The sequence below is a fragment of the Simochromis diagramma genome, unplaced genomic scaffold (assembly GCF_900408965.1).
Source record: "Simochromis diagramma unplaced genomic scaffold, fSimDia1.1 OVJJ01000822.1, whole genome shotgun sequence".
Taxonomy (NCBI): domain Eukaryota; kingdom Metazoa; phylum Chordata; class Actinopteri; order Cichliformes; family Cichlidae; genus Simochromis; species Simochromis diagramma.
The window spans coordinates 3299661-3320782 of NW_024387520.1; the positions used below are offsets into that span (position 1 = coordinate 3299661).

A 21122-nucleotide genomic window follows, 5' to 3' on the forward strand; every position below is an offset into this window, starting at 1 on the left:
TAACACTGTAAATATGAATTATGCACTGATGATAGAGATGTGTGAAGCAGTATTGAAAGTGGTACAATTTCTCTTTCCTGCTTTTCAACGTTAATTAACATGCACTCAACCCCATATACAAGGAATTTTTGACAACCTGCTACAGCATGTAAACAGTCTGTCATCGGGAGCCTTTGTTTTAACAAACCGCTTTACTACGAGCTCGTCAGTGTCACAAGGTTAATTTACTTAGTCCCTCAAAGCAGTTTCAGAACTTAATCCTTAGCTCATCAGGACAAACAAGCCTTGCTGTCAATCGCTTCATCCCCGGTAAACACCGAGGCCTCGTGCCGACAACCCCTTGCCATGTCACACCACATGCAACCTCTTCCAAAAAACACAAAATGACTGCACACTCAATTACCGTGGACAACCAAAGCACAAGATATGATACGACGGCCTTATTTCTCTTGGAGGCGACCAACGCAAAAGCAATAGGGTATAAATTGCATTCTTGTTGGAGCAATTAATACAGTTTTAAGAGCTATGAGAAGAAGCCATTCAGTGAGCCGATCAGCATCGAAAAACCGCTCAAGGCTAATGTTCTCGTTGCTGTTTAGAAACCAAATAAGCACGCAGAATAGCTGGAAAATATTTTCATAAGAGCGAGGCAGAACTCGAGCATACTAGCACTTCAGAGAGGGAGCTCAGGTCTGGTTGGCTTGGAGAACTTGAGAAAGTAAGTAATTTTTTGAGGAGATGGCGAAATCGGCTAAGCAGTGCTTAGAATGTATGGTAATGTGATGTTCTTTCCAAATGGCTGAGCGTTGAGCTGGAATGCATATACCTGCTTGATGTACTTTCTCTTTATGTTTCTTCATTTACACCCCTCCAGCAGCACACACCACCCCCTCTCTCACACTCTCCCTCCCTCAAGTGTACTGTCACTGGGCTGAAATCACACCTGTGCTTCTCGCACATCTCGGCACACGGGTGAAACATACGCAGGGTGAAACATGGTGAGGGAGCTTTGCTGAATCTCATTAGCCAAGCAGGTAGTCATTAACAGAATGACCTTTGGAAATAATTACCAGCCTTCCTCCTGCCATCCCTCTTTCCCTCCCTCCTTCTCTTCTCACACTCATCCATCCCTCTGTCCCTCCCGTCCCCCTCTCATTCAATAGCTTTTTTTTCTGGGTAAGGACAGAGGGAGGGAAAGTGAAAAAAAACAGAGTTGAGGATAGGCAGGGAGTCAGATCCCTGCTGCTGCTGTTTAAGATTACAGGGTGAGCTGAACTTTCAGATTAGGTTAATCTGCTGGAAATGGGATTGGCCAGTGGCCATCCTCTGGCAGGTAGGCAAGCATGCAGGTCACTTCAGTACCAAGAGCCATGTGCTATTCCATGTGATACTTGAGCCAATGGCATCGGAGCGTGTGACCCTGGCTGAGGTCATCACAATGCCATTAGTGCTGCAGGGTTTGAGCCAATTGTCACTGTGTATGTACACACACATACACCCATGCAGTGAGGCCACTGTGAGAGCACACCTACACAGCAAACACATTAGTGTATTTGTGTGTTTAAGCACATATATGCTATAAGTGTGCATACAGGCACACAAACACTTTTTCATTTGCAGGTTTTTTTGGATTCTTTTTTTAGGTGTTGAGGCGATATATCTTCAGATCATCACACACTCACTAACCCTTCGGTTGTTTCAAAAACCTGTGTTCTTTGTTTCAACAGCGGGGGGAAAACAAGCACATTGTAGAAAAGGGATTTGGCAAAGCCGAAGTGCGTTGTTGGATTTGGGGCTGTTCGATCACAGCAAGACCCAGCCAATGCTTCTTAGGTTTGGGATAGATCTGCAATCATCAGGAGGGGAAGAAAGGACTCTTTCATGTGCTATTGCAATTAACAACCCCCATACCGGAATATAAATCACCAGTAACGGCTCAAAGTGATTGTTCTTAAGCATGAATAAAACCAGCGAAAAAGCGAGTGATGAATCTATTCTATTGTCATTTCCCAACACAGCTTACCATTTCTCCTCTAATGCTGTTCACATGTACAGGAAACTGGCCTGGCAGACAGAGAGTATAGGAAATCTATCTGCATGTTTGACTGTTTTATCCGGAGCCAGACTCAGAGTGTGCTGTAGACCTGCCAGGACGGCACACTTGGAACCTGCATGGACATCAAATGATGGCGGGTCTGCCTCTGTGTTTGCTTTCATCGAGCTACTAGAGAGAGATCAGCTTGGATGTGTTTTTGAACACTTAGCATTAATTAAGTGGACTTCTCCGTATTTTTATGGAAGAGCTACATATTATGTTTTTATTTAATCCAGTCACTGGAGTCTGAGTGGGCTAACAGGTCCTACATGAAATAGGATTAAATTGAAGAGTGTATAAGACTAACAAAAAAAAAAATCCTCACTTTGTTTCTAATTGCTACTCTATTGATTAGTATATGTCTTTCAGTTCATTCAATTTTATTTATATAGCGCCAGTCGCCTCAAGTCACCTTTATATTATTAGATAAAGATAACAATAATATAAAGAAAGGCCCAAACAGTCTAAGAAACCCTTTGAGCAAGCACTTGGTGACAGTGGGAAGGAAAAACTCCCTTTTAACAGGAAGAAACCTCTGTCAGAGCCAGGGAGGGAGGAGCAGGTTGGGGGTGATGGGAGAAAGACAGAATAAAAGACACTGTGCACTGTGAACATAATTTCCATTAGTGATGTCTCTTTTGTTTCACCACTTCTCTCACAGGAGGGTTAGCTTTGGTTTATTGTTCTCTTGCTTTCTCATATATTTGAACAAGTGTTGTTCCTAGATGAAACGGTTTTGCAGTGAGTCATCAGACCTTCTTTACTACTCCTCTCTTTCTTTTTTCTATTTCCTATTTCTGTCTTTCAAATAAATAAACCCACTGACCCAAACATAAATTCTATATAATAATAATAATGAAAAAAAAAGAATAGCTTAGCGACTCCAATGAGAAAATAGATACAGAAGAGAAAGGCAGACTAGAGTGAGAGAGGTAGAGAGAAAAGCCCTCCAGCCTCTTGTAAACATGCTGTTGCTAGAGAGGCTGTGCAACGTACTCAGTGCCACTCTCTCAACAACGCTAATTATCAACCAAAGACATGCTAATTACATAGAGCTTTATTGCTAATGTAGCGGGCCTCTATGCCAGCCGCCCACACTCTGAGCTCCGCTCCCCTACCTCTGCCTCTCCTCCCACTACACCTTCAGGCACAGCAGCAACAGAGGAAGAGAGATGCATGCATTTGAGCATAGTGGCAGAGACAAGAGCTTTCTACAAATTTGAAATTAAATCTGACATATATACGACTTCATATTTAAGATTTTTATTTTATGTTTTTGCTTTGTTTTGTTACACTTTAAAATCAGCGCCTCATCTTGTTAAGAACCTCCTCTTTTCCTTTTCATCATCCTGCCATCTCAAGAGGAAGTCTGCTCTGCTCCTTACTTAAAACTCAACACGCCACCCATGTTACTGCAGCTTTGACGTTGGCACACATGGCTTGTAGGAAAAGATCTGACCATGCTGTTCCCCTTTGTTCCCCCTCCCTCTCTATACCCCCCCCCATCACCCCCCCCCCCTCCCTCCCACCCACGCTAAACGTGCTAGTGTCAACCCTGTGGCCAATCCCTTTAGCACACCGCAGCTCAGGCTAAAGGCCTCTTCAGGTCGATTTCTCCCGCTGTGAGTCTCTCAGAGATGGCAGAGCTTCCGTTCTCCAGGGATCACATTATATGTAGTGCTTTATAGCACTCTCCCCCCACCAGGCTCTTTACCATCTCCCCCTGACATGGCTGTTTACACGTTAGCTATCCTCTGCTCTCTAATGGAGACAGTTAGAGAAAGAGCTTCAAAGCAGGGAGCTCTTGTCACAAGCACTAGTTATACATCACTCTCTTCATGGGTTCAGCTGGGGAAGGATAATAAACTGACTACAGAGTGAGTGAAAGACTTGGTGAGCAAAGGACACCTGTGCTGAGAGGCAAACTGGTGATAAAAGTATGCAAAAATTACTAAAGGCATACAATTAAGGAGTATGAAACTCCGGCAATTGATAAGTATTTCTAGTAACATTAAAAAATAAGCTGTGGTTACACATAAATCTACACAGTGTTTGACAAAGATCATCATTAGCTAATGCCTAATGCACTTAATGTACAACAGTAGTACAGCATTTCTTACCACATAATTTATTTTGGCTAACTCCAAACATGACATGTAGAAAACGTGGGCAATATGTACATGTACATGTGAACACCAGTTGATGTTAGATGGGCATGAAGCCCAGTAACAGCCATATGGAAAAAAAAAGTCTCATGCTGTTCTGTCCTGTGTTAGAGTGGCCAACCGCTTCATAATGTTAATGTTTTTATTTATTTATTTTGTGTATCTTCCATGAACATAACCAGGTGACTTATCATTTGCAAGCAAAATATGTTGTGAATCAGTTGTATTCTACAATAACAATTGATTTAAAAATAGGGGATTATATATGGACACAGACTCGTTTCTTAACCTCAAAGTCCTAAACAGTATTTATGTAGTATTTACTGTCACAATAGATTGCTCTAAAATTAAAATGGGATACATATTATTCTACTTGTGCTATTGTGTTGGTCGGTGGGTAGAATTGGAAACATCAAACATAAAGAGGATTTTAATTCTGGTTAACAGGCAAATGTATGGAATTAGCAAATGTTGTAGTAAAATGAGTCTAATTAAATCTGGATTTATATATTTAAGGATTCTGTGTAACAATAAAGACAAAGAGCAGGGATTCTAATGTTTATATATATACATATATGTAATATCCATTCAGGATTGCTTTGTGGGGCAGGCACACTTACATTTGCAAAGCACAGTGTGAGCGTAATTAAGAGAGAGAGCAGGGGAAAGGGATAAACTTCACATGACTGCATTCATGTTTGTGTGTGGCCCACGAGGTCAGAGCTCCAGAGTGAATGTTGCATAACAGGTTCACGTTGAAAGCTTAAGGATCCAGGAGGGTGCTAGCGTCATTTCCTGCTTTATCTACCTGCCTAGTGGCGTGGCTGACAGCGCTGTTTAACATCGCCTTGAGCCACTCTAGCGACATGTGTCCAAAGCAAGTCCGATCAACATCCTCCTCTCACAGGCACATCAATGGTGACAAGACACCAAGGGCACAGCGTGGTGATTACACACCACAGGTGACAGTCTAAAAGGCCCAGATCAATGATAGGCTACTTCTTTTATGCTGCAAAGTGCAGGCGACACAAGAAGGCAATTTGAATAAACACGCTGTCTTGAAATTAATGACTTATTGTGAGTCTTAAAATAAGTTTTTCTAACAGTGATTGATAGTGGTACTGAACCCTTGGGGAAAAGTGACAAACTATGGGAGCAATTATTTTGTACACTATGTTAGGTGTGAAGACTAAAAGAGAGAAGTAAGGGTTGCTGAATGAGTCACAAATGCTGTAACCATCTGTCTGCTTGTGCGTTTGCATGAGCGTCCATGTCTGCGCCCGAGCGTGCGCTCCTGTGTGGCTGTGCGCGTGCACGCGTGTGTGTGCCGTCTGTGTTTTCTCGTAGCTTACCTCCACAATATCAGAGTTGGTCCTGCTCTCATGGGGCTCATTGTACTCAGTGTATTTAAGCAGGACCTTGTCCATGTCTGTGCTGGCATACTGGAACAGCTTGTTGGTGCTGTTGAAGATGATCAGGGCAATCTCACAGTCACACAGCACGCTCAGTTCATACGCCTTCTTCATCAGGCCAAACTTTCTCTTTGTAAATGTCACCTGAGTGAAAGGAGAGAAGAAGGGAGAAGAGGGATTTGTGTTTAGTTTACTTTTGTGGCACACTTACAATCAAACTAGGCTGTTTTATCTGACTTGTTATAAGAATTTGATTATGACAAAAAAAAAAAAATCCCCCACCCTCAACCGCTTCGCTTGCAATGAGAGAATAAATAGGAATTTGACACCGCAACTTTCCTCTTTAAAAATTTTGAGTTTTCAGGGAAATGGCATTAAAGGAAAGTGAAGTCTGCTAATGGTTTAACACCCACTGACTGTAACAGTCTATCCACTATACCAGGAAAAAGGAAAAAAAGAAGCTGGGCTTGCATTTAAGGAACTGAAAATACTCTGTCTCAGTCAGATAACGGTAAAGAAGGTCAGTTATTGCTTGTACATCAAAGCACATAGAGTCTCATCCTGGAACATATGTCAAGTTAAATTGTCTTTTTTTCAGATGGTCCGAATGTGTGCTTCTGCACAAAAGAAACACACACTATTTTCATCTAAAAATGAGCTGAGATTAACCGTTTTCCATGTAGCGACATTAACACTAGCTCAGTTATTGTCTTGCCCAATTAACCGAGTCTCATAGCAAATAACAAGCAGTGATATAAATAACAGATAGCTTCCTCGACCATACTTAAAGCACTTAGTCAGCGCACAGATCGTGATAACACGCTTAACTTGAACCACAAAAAGTGTCTCTTTCCCCTCTCTCTTACTGTTCCTTCATATATATATATATATATATATATATCTGTGTGTGTATGTGTGTGAAGCCCAAGACAAGTACCTTTAGTAATACAGGCACACAAGGACCAACACTGTCAAAATAGAACAGCCTTATTCCTCTATTGTTTGAATCAAAACTAGAACAGTGAAAGTGAGTTAATGCCAGTGAGCTGCACCTGGTTTCTTTTCCAAGCCATGTGTGCGCACTCTTTAGTTGAATGGGAAAAAAAGAGAAAATGCTCCACTGCCAGCTTGCCTCTCTTAACACAGCAGCATGTTTTTTTCCTCCCCATTTTTTTAATAGAACTGTCTCTTGTGTTCCTCTGTGACTGTGTGTATTATTTACATTGGAGACTTGTATTGACAAAGTTTTTTTTGTTTTTTTTTAATAAAGAGGAAATTCTGCCAGAACTATACCCAGCTGGTAACTAACAATCTCAGTTTGTTGATTAACTGCATTTTTGCCCATTCTCCTCTAGCACTTAAGTGGGCCAAAGATACCAGATGAATGCAGAACAAATACAAGCTCCGAATACAGTTATAAGGCCCTTATAAAGAAAGCCTTGCTTGTGATAGATCCTGAATAGAATTTTTTGGCATTTACCTATCATGCCTTGCCCTTCACATTTTCTTTTTACAACTGAAAGAGGAGATAGGCTTGAATAGATATTGATAGATAGTTTTGAATTTCTTGAAACAATATCTCCCAGGATGCACCAGGGGAACGGAACATCAAACCATCCCTAACCTCCACCCTGACTTTCTCTTGCTCTGCCTTTCTACCAGGACTGGACCGTCTTATCCTGGACCCTGTCGCTGCCACCCCATTACCCCACCCCACCCCATCTTAAAGTTTTCCACTGATGTCACCGCCTCATGCCAAACTATCTTGTCAGACAACAGAGGCTGAAACCAAAGACACGGACATGCGGCGTGCTACCTCCTTACAAAGCACTGTGTCAGGTTCTATACCTCGGTACACACACGTGTGACTCACTGACGAAATGTGTAGAAAAACGCTCCCCTGGGCTCTAAATACCATGCTGACATTTATACAGGCATGCTGAAAAGTGACAAAAAAAACAAAAAAACAAGCCTCACTTTTATAGTCTAAGATCAAATGGCATCTTGTGACAATAGGATTAATTGTCATATTCAAATCACTCTGCGCTCTTTATTCACAGCTGAAAAGTGAGCACCCCAAAAGAGGGTCTGCAAGCCCTACAAGAGTGAGGCTGAATTACAAGTTGTGCAGGTAAATAAGATGACAGGACTGCAGAACATAAGGTCAAGGCGTGCTTTTCAGGGACAGGACAAGCAGAGTGTTGTCTTCCCTTGGTGTTTTGATGCATGGGGCACCGGGGGCAGACGCAGGACACAGCTAGCTGGCGGCCAAGCTCCGTTATCAGCCACTCACTCAGTCACTCACTCTGCTGGGGCCATTAATGTTTCAAAAAAAAAAAAGTGTGCACATGGGACGCACAGTTGGAAGGGGTGTGGGTCTCAGAGGTCCAGATCAGCCGGTCTCAAAGGTGAGGACTGCCGCGAGCTTCACCGCACGCATACAAATGCTTCAATGTACTTTTCAGAGACACGCATTCTCGGCTTCTCAGCTCAAAATGCAGAAAACAAAGAGCGGAATTCAATCAAAGTTGTCTTTAGCCTCATGCTTTAAATGAGTAACTACGTGCAGAAGCATTTCGCACATATTATAATTTACACATAGTCTGGCTTCAACAGCACCACAGGGAAGAGAATGGGTGCGATTATGAAAAGTTTTAACTGACCAAACTATAACACCTACATAAATATCACATCACACCCCCCCGCGCCTTATCTCAACCTGACACGTACAACATGCTACCTCTAAAACACATACTACTACGCTGTGTGCATACATCCACGAATATAAGAGAAATGCCCACAAGTAAACAGAGTGAATGCTTAAAGTCCGCAAAGATCTTACAAGGCATGGAGGACATGCTGATTTGCACCGCATCAATGCAGGTTTTGAAGCTCAATAGTTGACTTTTCAAGATAACTCTGTTGTGACTTCCTGGCATCATATGATGTCATCTCGCAATACTTTTAGCCCATCAACGTCCAATTTGCTTATGTCACCTCCAGTCTTTCCTGTGCAGGCTTAAAACATCTCACTAGGCCCAAACAGAAGCGGTTAACAGGTACTATGAACCTGTTTTCCAAGTACTTAAAACTAAATCTATGTGAGGTGTCGTTGGTTTACAGTCTTTTGAAGAAACTTGATAAAAAAGATGAAGTTTTGCAATATTTAAACACTTACATGCTATATTCGTAACCAAAGATCAGGACAATAAGCTTAATATGTAACCCAAACACTAATGTACCTTACCTTGTGTTACTATTTCTAAGTTTGTATGGACTGAACAAATCATCACTTTAAAAAAAAAACATAAACATTTACATTTGCTATACATGCAAATGGATGGATCTGAAATCTGATACATTTCTTTTACTCAATGAGTCCTCTGTCTTTGTTGTTAAAACACAAAACATTTTGTAAACCACCCATATGTCAGTGTGGGTGTAATCTTTGTTTCCTTGGTCAGTGGGTGCTGTTAGTCACATCACTATGTTAATAACAGAGAGAATGACATTACAGTGCCGTGCATGCTGGTAAAAGGGAACAGTGCGAGTGTGTGAGTGTGAACCCAACTGTGTCTTTTCACAGTATATTGGTAACGAGAGTGTGAAACCTATCTTCACACACATAAAAGCACACATACAAGTACGCAGGAAAAATGCGTTGACTATTTTTGGTCATCGTTGAAGGTAAAGACCTAAACTAATTGGAATGGGACACATTACTTTACAGATGTCTTGGCATGCTAGTCTAACCATATTCAAATTCTAACCCTGACGCATAAATTCTTCCCATAAAATATGCAAAAAACTAGTTTATCAGAACTCAAATCTCAGTGGTGTCTCAACGTGATGCTTTCTGATTTTCGTTCTTCAATTAAAAAAAAAAAAAAGACAGAATTAGGAAGTTTGGCCTGAACCTTGCAAAGGTTGAATGAATGCATGTGCAGGGGAACCTCGCAAGTATCAGAAAGTCCAAATGTTACTTCAACAAGCTTAAGCTCCTAAGAGATTACTCAGTTATAGAAGAGATCTCGGCAATGACTACCTTCAAAAGACCCTGTGAAGGACACTAAATCATCCCCACACTTCCACAGCATCTACAAACAATTATTAAGTACTACTCTGGGCATTTACTTACATGAACTAAACTATTCGTAAACTGTACACTCGCTGCAACACACATCTTATTCACTCACCCCTATCCTCCTCCACAAACCCCATCCCAGGAGAGCTTTAGACTAATGCACACACACAAACAGACAACCCAGCAACCACTCAGCTGCGTTACCATTAGCTGCCCTGTTAAAGTCTCTCTTTTGTAAATTTTTATTGAACAAATTTGAGTTAATTTGTTTTTGTTTTTCTTTCTTTATTTCTGTCAGCTTGTGAGTTGGTGTGCTATCACCAGAAAATGACTGGTGAAAAAAAACAAAAAAAATGTAATTCAAACTAATGTATAAAAATTTAATAATTTCTTCTCCGCTTGCTGCATTTGATCTGGCTCACATGGAGAGAAACACCCAGGAAAAGCAGAGGGACACAGAGAAAGGAGGGGAGAGAGGCTGAATCTCTGCCACATGGGTGAGAGAAAGACGAGGGGAAAGACGGAGGAGAAAAGAGGGGGCGGACGCACAGGAAGCACATTTGTATGCATTTCCTCTCATAACAGGAAGAGGCCAGTGGCTTCCCCTTCACAATGGCTTCGCTTCTGCTTCCCACCTCCTGCCTGCTTCCCTGGGGGAGGAGGAGGCGAAGGAAGAGGAGGAGTGGGGAGACAGGCACCAAAAAACTGCTGGTTAGCAAACCAAACATGGCCATGTGAAGACACACACATGCACACACACACACATAGATGTCAGTCACCTATGGAGCAGCGAGATTTGACTTGAAACAAACACTTATCCCATTGTCAGGGGCCGAGCAGGAAGACACGAGCTTACGCAAAAGGAATAAGAGGAGCCGAAGACCTTGGCTTGAACTTTGCCTCACAGCCAAGACGCTGTTAAGACAGGCATTACGACAAAAGAGGCTTTGTCCCACCTCTAATATATGCCGTGCTCTTCTCTCTCCTCAAAAACCCCACTCGTCATCACAGGGTGCACTGTACACCGAAGAGCGGGAGAGAGTGTGGTCCAAACGTTTTGTATCTTAATCCCACGTTAGTTAAAAAATTGCGTGTGAAAGTTAATGGTGATAGCTTAATAATGGCAGGTACAACCATAGATGTCTTCAAGTCCACGCCAGTTTAGATTGTTTTTCTTAGCCAAGCAAGTAATTACATCTCAGCATGTTCTTGTTTATGCTGAAAAACCGCAACTGGAAAAGGATATACCCGCTGACTAAAAAAAGGGGATGTCACATTTGCAAGGCCCAAGTTAGTGGTCAGAAAGACAAAAATAACTTTGCTGTCATCCATTTGAAGGGTATAAACTGTCAGTGTGGCACTGAGGCCGAGGCTGTATACTTTATGCAAGGGATGCTATTTTTACTTTTAGCAGATTTTCGCAATAGGAAAATAAGTAAAAACAGGGAACTAATTGGTTTAAACTCATTTCACTTTATCTACATGTGTGTCTGATTGTTCCGGTAATCAGTTCGGAAGAAAACCACATTACCCCATTTTTTATTTTTTTTTATTAATACATGAGAACCTTTTGGTGAGAGTGCAAATGATCTGCAGATTACGAGCTCATCTGAAAGTTATAGATGAAAAAAAAATGAATAAAACCAAGGCCAAATAAAAAGGCTGGTGTCATTAGCAACAAACTTTTTATGGTATGCCCTCTATTTTTAATTTTTTTTACTTATCCAGCAAAATATGCTTTCATTAATACACAGATTTCTTTTAATAGATCAAAAAGGGATGAATTCCAGAGCACACAAAAGAAAGGAACTATCGAAAGCTATAACACTGATGCTTTGTAGTGGGGAGAGTGGTTAGAGTGAAGTGACGAACTGGCGGTTGAGACAAAAAAAAAATGAGCGGAAAAAATGGGGGAAACAAAGTGAAGGTGAGAGCTTAGCGAGCCCACAGGTTAGCTGAACATACGATAGAAAGGAGTGCCACTCTGTGTGGTAAATGAACGAGATGGTAGAAGGTGGGAAACAGGGAATTAGAGGAGGGGTGCAGGGGTGAGGAGCTACCCTGTGGGCCTCATTATTTTCCTGCTGTTAATGTCACTCGCACATTTTCTCACCCCGGTACTGTTGATTGGAGGGAAGAATGCTTTGTCGTAGAAACAAAAAGACCCTCTTACTACAGCGACAGCGGTGCAGTTAACGTGGCTCTCTTCACCAGAGAGAATTTTTTTTTAAAAAACACACCAAAAACAAAGTCACAGCATTTTTAAAGCTTCTTTTGGCCGAGTGTGTGCTGGTATGGCTGTTGTTTGGGGGAGTTGGGAGATCCTCGTGTTTTACTTCCTGTCACTGATGACCTGATACATGTTTAACCTTTGGCCTCGGGTCCCTTCCCCCATGAAACCCATATGTCCGACACAAAGACGCACACACACAAACACAATGATTCACACAAACAAGTCATCCTAAATTAAGCCCACTGAGCAGACTGGCTGGAGAGGTAACACTAATTAGAGCCAATTGCAGCAAATTAGTCGATGCACAACACGGGCTCCAGAGAGATAGATGTGTTTTTAGATGTGTACATGTGCATACACATATGCGTTTGTCACTGCTGCGTTAACAAAGGCTCCAAATGAACCGTCTAAGGTGTGTGCTACGATCGGTCTACGCCCACGGTGTCGACGCGTGCGGGCGCGTGCGCACACCTGTACGTTTAACTTGTGTGCGCCTGCCCATCTGTGCGCGTTTGCAAGCTGGCTCAAGAGTCTGCTCTTTGTGAACAGCCCATGAGTTTATGACACAGGGGGCTCTTTCATGTGCCCGAGGCTAGGAGAGGGTCTGAGTGGTCGGGCGGCTTGGAGCCAGGGCTCACACACTGCTGCCCACTGTCCAGCACTCCGGGCAGCCAGTCAACGCCAGGGAGGCCTGGCCCCTCTGCCACTGCTCTTGGGAAGTGTTTCGGGGCCTGGAGGTGGCAGCCCAAAGTGGCCGCCCAGAGAGAGCCAGGCCCTGTGCCCAATATGATGGTGCAGCTGCATGGAGGGCAGGGGTGAGGAGGCACTAAAGCCCTGTAGTTGGAAAGGTAGCGTTGACAGCTACACAGAGTGGTGCCACTCCAAAGAGGGCTGCGTTAGAAAGAGCGTCATAACCAAGGAAATGTTACAGTCGCTCTATATATTGTATTGAAGGACAATGCAGGAGTTGCGCCATATCCTGTTTTGTTTTTTATGCAACTCCCAAAACTTTTGGAAATGAATATTATGGAAAATAACAATATATTTTATTTTATAACAATATTCAAACAAGATCGTAACCTGCTAAGGCTGTAGAAGGGCTTTCAGAAACACGTAAAACACTGAAAGTATGTGAAGAATGTGAGGTCAAAAGCAACACTGCAAAAAGTCCTCTGGTGTTTATTTGGCTCAGGCTCTGGGACATTTCCTCAAAAAGGAAGTGAAAATATGTAAAGCTTGAGCTTCTGTTTTTTTTTCTTTAAAAAAGAAAATTTAAGTTTCTGTGTCTGTCTCTGTCCCTGTCTTGTGATATCCGCCTCTTCAAAACACGGTGATGTCATTTTTTATTTTAGGCTGTAGGTTTTATGACATTATGCTCCACAGAACATGTGGTGCTTTCCACATGACTCGATGATATAATATCAGGAGGAATCGAAATCGCTTAAAAGCAACAACGAGTACATAATATCAACGAGCACTCTATGGTTTTAAGGATCAAAACAACAAAATCCTGCGATATATTGATTTTCTTTTCCCAATGAACCCTTTCTCTCTCCTCAGTCTCTTCTCCTGCCTCCTTCTCCTCTCCCTGTAAGTGAAGCCCGGATATCTCAGGCATCGATTTCCCTCAGGTGTCCTTCCTGTCTCCCTCTTTCTCTCCTTTTCCTCAGGAGTCGAAGAGCCCGGGCCCATTCTTAGGTGGGATAAGAGAGGAGGGCTGAGATAACAGCAAGGAGGAAGTGTGGGTGCTGCTGAAACACGATAGTTTTAGTCCTCATCTAAAACTCGGTGACCTCTTCCTTGCTCTTTCTTTGTTTCTCTGCCTGTCTGTCCGTCTGGCTCTCTCAATAACAAACAAAGATATACCATCTCACATCCTCCATACTTTTCAAAAACTGTCTCTATACATGACTCTTGGTTACACTCTTTCTTTTTATGCTGCATCTGTGATTCTGAGAAACAACATTTCTGATGTGACCTTCTTCGAGTCCAGCACGCAAACTTTCTTACACACTTCCTATTATCTTCCTGTTTCTTGCAAACACACTTGAGCTTAGTCACGACAAGGGCCAACATCTACTTCAATTACTCCCCCGGCACACTCCAATCAATTCACCGAGCCTTTGCTCCGGCCACATATGACTGTGTTTGATAAAAGCACATTGTGAAATGGCTCAGAAATACTATTGAGAATGTCACGCGGTGTAGAAGTCTCAAGCAGCATTGAAACGGATTGTGTTCAGAACTATGTGTGTGCTGGTGTGTGTGTGTTTGACCTGTGATCCGGGGGCCACATTAGCAACGTATGGATCCAATTGGGCTGCCAGGAAGCTGACAAAGTGTCAGTGGTCAGCTATGCCACAGGAAGTGATCGATTGTGGGCCTCAAGGGCAGTGAGAGAGCTCTGTCTCCTGCCTGAGACAGTAGTGTCCACAATTTATTATCCCAAGTCTCAAGTGATGCCAGCTGTCGTTAAGAGGATTCTTTGACTCTTAACATTGGTTGTTGACATTTTGTTTTAAATTAATGTGTATTATTCTAGGCAGAGGAAAGCTACAGCACTTCCACTGTTACTGATTTAGCTCGAGAAAAATAGCATTTCAGTGTTTGCGTCCCAGTGTGTCATTTCAGACCATCCCGAACCCTCTGTTTGGTTGTTTGTTTATATTTTCCTCCACCCTGCCTCACTGGTGGTACCACCCTCTGCCCGGTAATATTCCACTGGCAGGGAGCTAAACAGGGTGGCATGGTGTGAGGGCTTGGGTGTGTGAAGGGTGCTTCAGTTGAGCGTAGGCTGCACCCCTCAGACTTCTCTGTGATATGCAGAATGTGCTTTAAAAATCCCAACAGTTTTAAAGCAAAATCCATTTTAGGAAACACTGTACACTCCTCGTGTCCTCACACTGGATTGTTAGATTGAAGGGAAACAAACATTGCTATTCTAAGCCGATGGAACTCCTCCACCAAAAGCAATATCTGTACTTTCCCTGCAAGGACTGCTCTGTCTCCCAGCTCGCATATTGCCCAGACTCCCAGAAACCTTCATTGTTAAGAGCTATATGGGGTGTAGGGTGTTTCTCCTTCCTCCCTCCTCCACCCTTTTCTCCCCCATCCTCATACTCATCCATCCTCCCATCCCCCCGGGACTTACCTGTCTGTTGCGTTCATCCATAATCCGCGTGATCTGAATCTTTTTCCTCCCCATCGTCCCCGTCTCTTTCTTTCTCTCCTCTTTCTAAAGAACTTCAAGCTTTCTTCTCTCTTCTCTTTCTTCTTCTCTTCTCTCTCTCCTGTTTCTCTTCACGTTTCCGCTCTTCCTTTGCTTTGTCTTTTCTTCTTTTTTTTTCCTGCTTTCTATTTGTTTCAATCAACTCAAAGATTCCAGCATCTGTACCTGCAAGACAGAAGGGAGGGGTCGGGGAGAATAAGCATTAAATGAAATGAAATATGGCAAAATACTGAGAGGGAAAAAAAAATAATAAAAGTGGCATCGTGGCAGCCACAAGGGAGGGTGAAGAAAGACAAAGAATCTGTCAACAATGTTGTGAGAACCGCTGTGTTTTTCACTGTCGATATCATGCAAATCAGTTTTTGCATTTTTTTTTCTTCCTAGGCACCGACTATGAGAGGAGACAGCACTGTCAGGATCTCGCCTCGTTCACAGAGAGTTTGACAGTGTTTTGGAAGTGCCGCTAACTTAAACGCTCTAATCACCAACACTGTAACATTACCTCCACACTGAGAAATACATTTTGTTTCTTCCCATGAAACTGCACTGTATTGACAGTGGAGCTGCCAGCCGCAACTTTTTTCTACTCTATCTGCAGCTCATCTCCAAAACGGCAGATGCGATATGCTAGGATAGTATACAGATGTAAAATATGAGGACCTAAGAGTGTTGCCATGTTCTGGTAAAACAAAGCCTTTGTAAAAATAAGTAAAATGTGGCAACATAACAGTTTGATACACAATGGTTTCTTGGAGAGAAAAAAAACCTTGCATGTCCGGAAGATATCGGAGTAGCCAATAAACGCGTGCACAGTTTAACGTGTGTGTACCTGTGTTCCAGAGGTGCAGGCCAGCAGCTGAAGCGCTGGACTGAATGGGCGGAAGAGCAGAGTTGCGCTCCGAAAAGTTTGCATGACTGAGTGACTGTGTGTGTGTGTACACGTGTGCATGTACATCTGTGTGTGTGCGTGCACATAACTGTGTGCTCTTGTGTGAGCTTGGCTAAGCCAGAGCTCCAGTGCATCTCTCCAGAGTGCTAAAGTAGGCCAACCCAATCTATCTCAGGGAGGAGCAGAAGAACTGTTGTTGTGTTTTCTTTTGACAGTAGAGGTGATAACGTCCCTCGTTATGCAAATGAGCATCCCATTATTTAAGCTCAGTGCAATGCAGGGGAGCTGTCAACGCCGTCACATGAAAAAAAAAAAAAAAATCCTCCATCTACCCTGCCTTTTTTTCTCTACTTTCCCCTTCTTCTCTCTTCTCTCCTTTCTGAACCAGATTTCCGGCACCTGGCAGCACAAGCATCAGACATTGATGTGGAAGACGACACCGCTTCACCAAAAGACATGTCAGTCTCAGTCTCTCTCTCTATCATTCTCTCTCTCTCTCCTTTTTCTCAAACACCCTTGCTCTTTTCCTCACTCTCTCATATTCTCTCCTTTGCGCACTCCTGCACACATACCTGCACATTGTAATGCACTTCCTTTCCTTTCCTTTTTTTTTTTTTTTTTACCTCCTGCTAACCTGAATCCATGTATTTATTGAGTAACATGCATGAGGAAGCACAAGAAAGATCTGAACCCCTCAGGTGAATGCAGCACATTGCTATGCACTTGACCTTTTTGTGCTAGAGAGTAGGACATTGATAATGAAAACTCATAATAGAGACATCCAGGGATGCAGTGGCTCTTAATGACAGACCAAGGCCTGTAGCGCAAGCAAGGCTGTAGCTATCTTTTCCATTTGCAGCATGAAATGCAGGCTCTGTGCTTTATTCACGACTCAAAATTTAGAATCCTGCATTATAATTAAGGCCTTCTCAGTGCATGTATGCGAAACACGGATTTAGTAAGTATATTACATTGTATTAAAGAAACAGCATTGCATTGATTTTTATGGATTTTATAAGATTGCCTGCCAAAAATGTCCATCACACAAAAACTGAAAAAAGTGAGACAATACAGTCTCAACAATAATGAAATGCATGACAAAAAACTTCCTGAGATGATGGTTTGGAATACACCCACTCATGGAAGAACTGAGATACGAACATAAATGCGTCATTTGGCAGTTAGGACAACAGCCGGACTGCACCATCATAATAATAACAAGATCTAAAATAACTCTGTGGCAGCTCTGAAGAGGCTATCCAAAACATTTTAGCATTGCTCTGTGCAAACACACCCATCCGTAGACAGACACACAAAGAGCTGCCCTGTGGAAGAAAACAAAAAAGGATGTTGTCAGACAAACTAGGATTACAAGCCAACACTAAGGCGCTTGGCACAAGACAGCCAGACAAGGATATCAATCAAGCCAGCGTACCTCAATCACAGGCTGACAGCATCATCCCCTCCCAGTCTTTGTACTCAACACTACCCAGCCCGGGCATCGCTCCAAACAAGGAGGCGTTACCTTCATGATCCCTGCCTCCTGGCCTGCACCTCCTCCGTGTTTCTCCCAGAGCACGCTGAGCAGAGTTGAACCTCTCAATGTCAACACTCACTGGGGCAACACCTTAGGCCTTACGTAACATTAACACTAAGATTAAGCCCGTGTCCTGAACATTTAATCCCCGCTTTTGGCTCTGAGCACCAGCCAACGCTCCCTGAGGTGAAGCTCTGCTGCTGCTTACCCCCATGTTGGTGCCTCTTAACTTCACCCAGCCTCCTTCCCCATCCCATCTTTTTCCTGCTTCCTTTACCTCCTCCTACACAACAACAACAACGACTCAAGTTGCCCCCCCCCCCCCCACTTCCCCTCCCCACTCCTGCCACCACCCCTCACTTTTCCTCACACCCACCCCCGTCCCTTATGGGTGCCAGGCAGCTCCTGGGTAAAAAAAAACAAAACAAAAAAAAGAACAAGTGCCCACTTCCCCATTTCGTTCCCTTCCCCAGCGCTGGAGAGATCATCGGTTAACTTAACAGATTAGCAGTGAATCACTAAATCCAATTTAGCCTCGTGACGCCAAGACAGTGAAGTGGAGGGGAAAGCAGGAAATAAGCACTGCTTAGTGAACGTGGTCAAGTGGCACAGCACAGTTGTCCTTGGCAGGAATGTCTTGCAAGGCAGCGACACTGACATCTGACCTTGACAGGGCAAAGAGAATGAGAAAGAAACAAAACAAAAAAATGAAGACACGTGGTGCAAGACAGCAGAAAAAAAAACCAACCTAGCAAACTTGCACATTAAGCCAATTTACTAATCCCGAAGCAGGCAAGGAGGGAATGAATCTGTGGGAGATGAAGAATAAACAAAAGAGCTCCGTTATACTCTGTAGACTTGTTGACTAGCGGTATGCCTGTATTCACACTAATGTGTGGTAACTGGAAGGAGGCCGGGGTGGGCAAATGCTAAGGTCAGAGGGCACGCTGGCACCGAGCGTGCTGAAGGACGACGGTTATGCCTCTGCCGGTTTTATCGTATCTTCGAGCTTTAAAGGTGACAATAAAAAGAGAAGAAGAGCGCTGGGAGAAAAACAGAGAAATGGAGAGAAGCATAAAGAGGGATCTTTTGAACAGGCACCAGGCCTCTCCAGGGGGAGGGGAAGAGCTGTGCCCACGACCCTCCCATCTGTTAAGCAGACGGATGGAGAGAGAGAGAGAGAGGGAGAGAGCCAGAGAGGGAGATATGAAGGTTGGGGGAGGATGGGAGAGATGGAGAGAGAGGAGCAATTCAGCACATAGATCTAATGAGCATTTTCTCTCTGTGTCTCAGAAGTGTAGCTGAGAGGACAATGAGAACATATACACTCAGTGCACCACAAGGCTTGATTCTAGGTCGCCTCTCCCAAGTGTTTAGTCACTAAAAACTAATATACAGCACATGGCACTTTTTCACATTCTAATAGACGTCTGTAGGGTGCTTGTTAATGTGGCTTTGTTATTGAGGACATGCACTAAAGATGACTTCTTTGAATCAGGGGGCAACAAAAAACAGGAACTTTACTTTAACTCATGCTCGGGGCTAATTCATCATTTTGAAAGACAGTTTCAGTTTGTGTTTTTTTTTTCCCCTTTTTCTGTGAATGAGGTGGATGGACGTGGCAATAAATAAGGAGAAATGAACACACGATCCACTTCCAAGAACTAAAGTTGTGCACAACCATCTGTTGAGATTATTTCTGCATTCAGAGAATTTCTGTGGGAAACGTAAAAACAAAACTGGGGCAACTGTAAATGAACTGTGTGCACAAGTGCAATGCCAGTGTCCTCCGTCCCTCATGGGAAATGTGGTTGTGAGAATTTGAAATAACATCTTACACTGCAGTAAGTAAACCTTTTAGGAGGTGTACGGTACATTTAAATAAACGCTCTCGTTTTTAAATAAACTCCCATTTCCTGGAAGACGAGGATAGAAAAAAAAATGTTTTAATACCATTTTACACAAAACAATCTCAACGTCAGTACACACTCGCGGTGCTCGATTTGTACGCGAGTTTTTCTGTTATGTAGGAAACTCTTTTTTTTGGCTCAGAAACTGTTTTCATTTTTTCAGTGTAGATTTTTCGGAGGTTTCTTCCTTGTGTTTTTGCTGCAGCTATGTGCATGTTTGCATGTTAAATGTGCACTTTGTGCATTTGTACTTTTGATTTGGAAATAGCAGCAGACAACACTTTATCTTCTGTAAGGCGAGAAGAAGGCATAACAGCAGCAGAAATGAGAGGCGGGGAAGAATCAAGCAAAGGAGCAAGTTGATGGCTAGGCAGGATGGAAAAAAAATGTGTATCAGGTCTCATTGTGCCTCTAATGTCATTACAGGCAGTGACTCCTCTATGTGGCACGCCACACTCCCCATCTGTCAGAGCAAGATAGGCAGGGTGACGAATGGCTATCACTGCCACCCCCCCCTCCCTCCCTCCAGAGTCTGTATCTTTTTTTGAGTGAAGGGGGAGGCGAGTGACCTAAACCTGGGCGGTAGCCCACACGTAGGTGGGCCTCTATGGTTTTGAATCTCAGCAGATATTAGGGCTAATTTAACATGTTAGCAGCTAAAGAGATTAGCAACATGTACATCTGGGGATTAGAGTGATAGCGGTGGATCATCTTATAATGTGTTCATTCCTTTTTTTCTTCTTTTTTTTTCCCAGTGAGCATTCGAGCTAAACTTGAAACTGAGAGGCTGCTGTGTAAGTGTGCACGTATATGTGTGTTGGAGGATATGTCTTCACCTGTCTCTCTCTATTAGATCATGGTTTAGTTGTATCATTACCGAGACAGGGACGCTTTCTCATGTATTCTATTTTCAATCTCTAGGTGCCTTAGAACTGAGACACCCGTCTATTGATGAGGAGCAAAGTGAGCCAGTAGTCTCTGATTGGCACAAGTTTTAGACACTCTCCCAGCAACTTATAGTGTGAGAGACATTATAGAACAAAGTAAATAAATATTTATAAATATATTTTAGTAAGTCCTCAAGGTGACGTCTCAATTCCTTACCAACCCTACTTTAACTTAAAACTTCATACCTGAATTTCAAACTTCAAACTGATTTTTACAACGGCAGACTGCCTGGTCTCGAACGACGGAAAGACGGGAAGTAAACACAGATACGCGGGGAGGGGGAAGGATGTGACATCAGCAGACATAGACAATCAAAGGTGCTGAAGGTCTTTCCTTCCCCAAATTGCAGGGTAAGAATTAGGGTTCAAAACTCAACTGCTACGCTCCCCTCTCATTTCCAAAGGTCGACAATGAGCACAAATGAACAGAAACCATGTTTTTCTCAATACGAAATACTTCAGGCCTCAGTTACTTCTAGTTCCTCAAAACGTGTCTCTTGGTTTTGTAAGGCTATGACATATTTTGAAGGAGTGTGGGGGCGGGGTAGGGTGGGGGGTTATGCAGGAACTCATGAATCAAAGCAAAAGGCAAAAAAATAAATGTTGAAATCATAACCTTTC

General features: G+C 43.0%; 1 protein-coding gene across 14 annotated transcripts in view; it reads right to left on the reverse strand.

Annotated features, from left to right (window-relative positions):
* The window catches only part of mef2cb (myocyte enhancer factor 2cb), a 69273-nt gene that overhangs the window by 22705 nt on the left and 25446 nt on the right, over positions 1-21122 (reverse strand). For all 14 annotated transcript variants that reach the window (XM_040019694.1, XM_040019693.1, XM_040019698.1 and 11 more), the window contains 2 exons: positions 15141-15383; positions 5613-5816 (listed from right to left, as the gene is read on the reverse strand). In XM_040019694.1, coding sequence (XP_039875628.1) covers positions 5613-5816; positions 15141-15194 — 258 coding nt within the window. In that variant the 5' untranslated portion in view covers positions 15195-15383. The remainder of the gene's footprint in view (positions 1-5612; positions 5817-15140; positions 15384-21122) is intronic.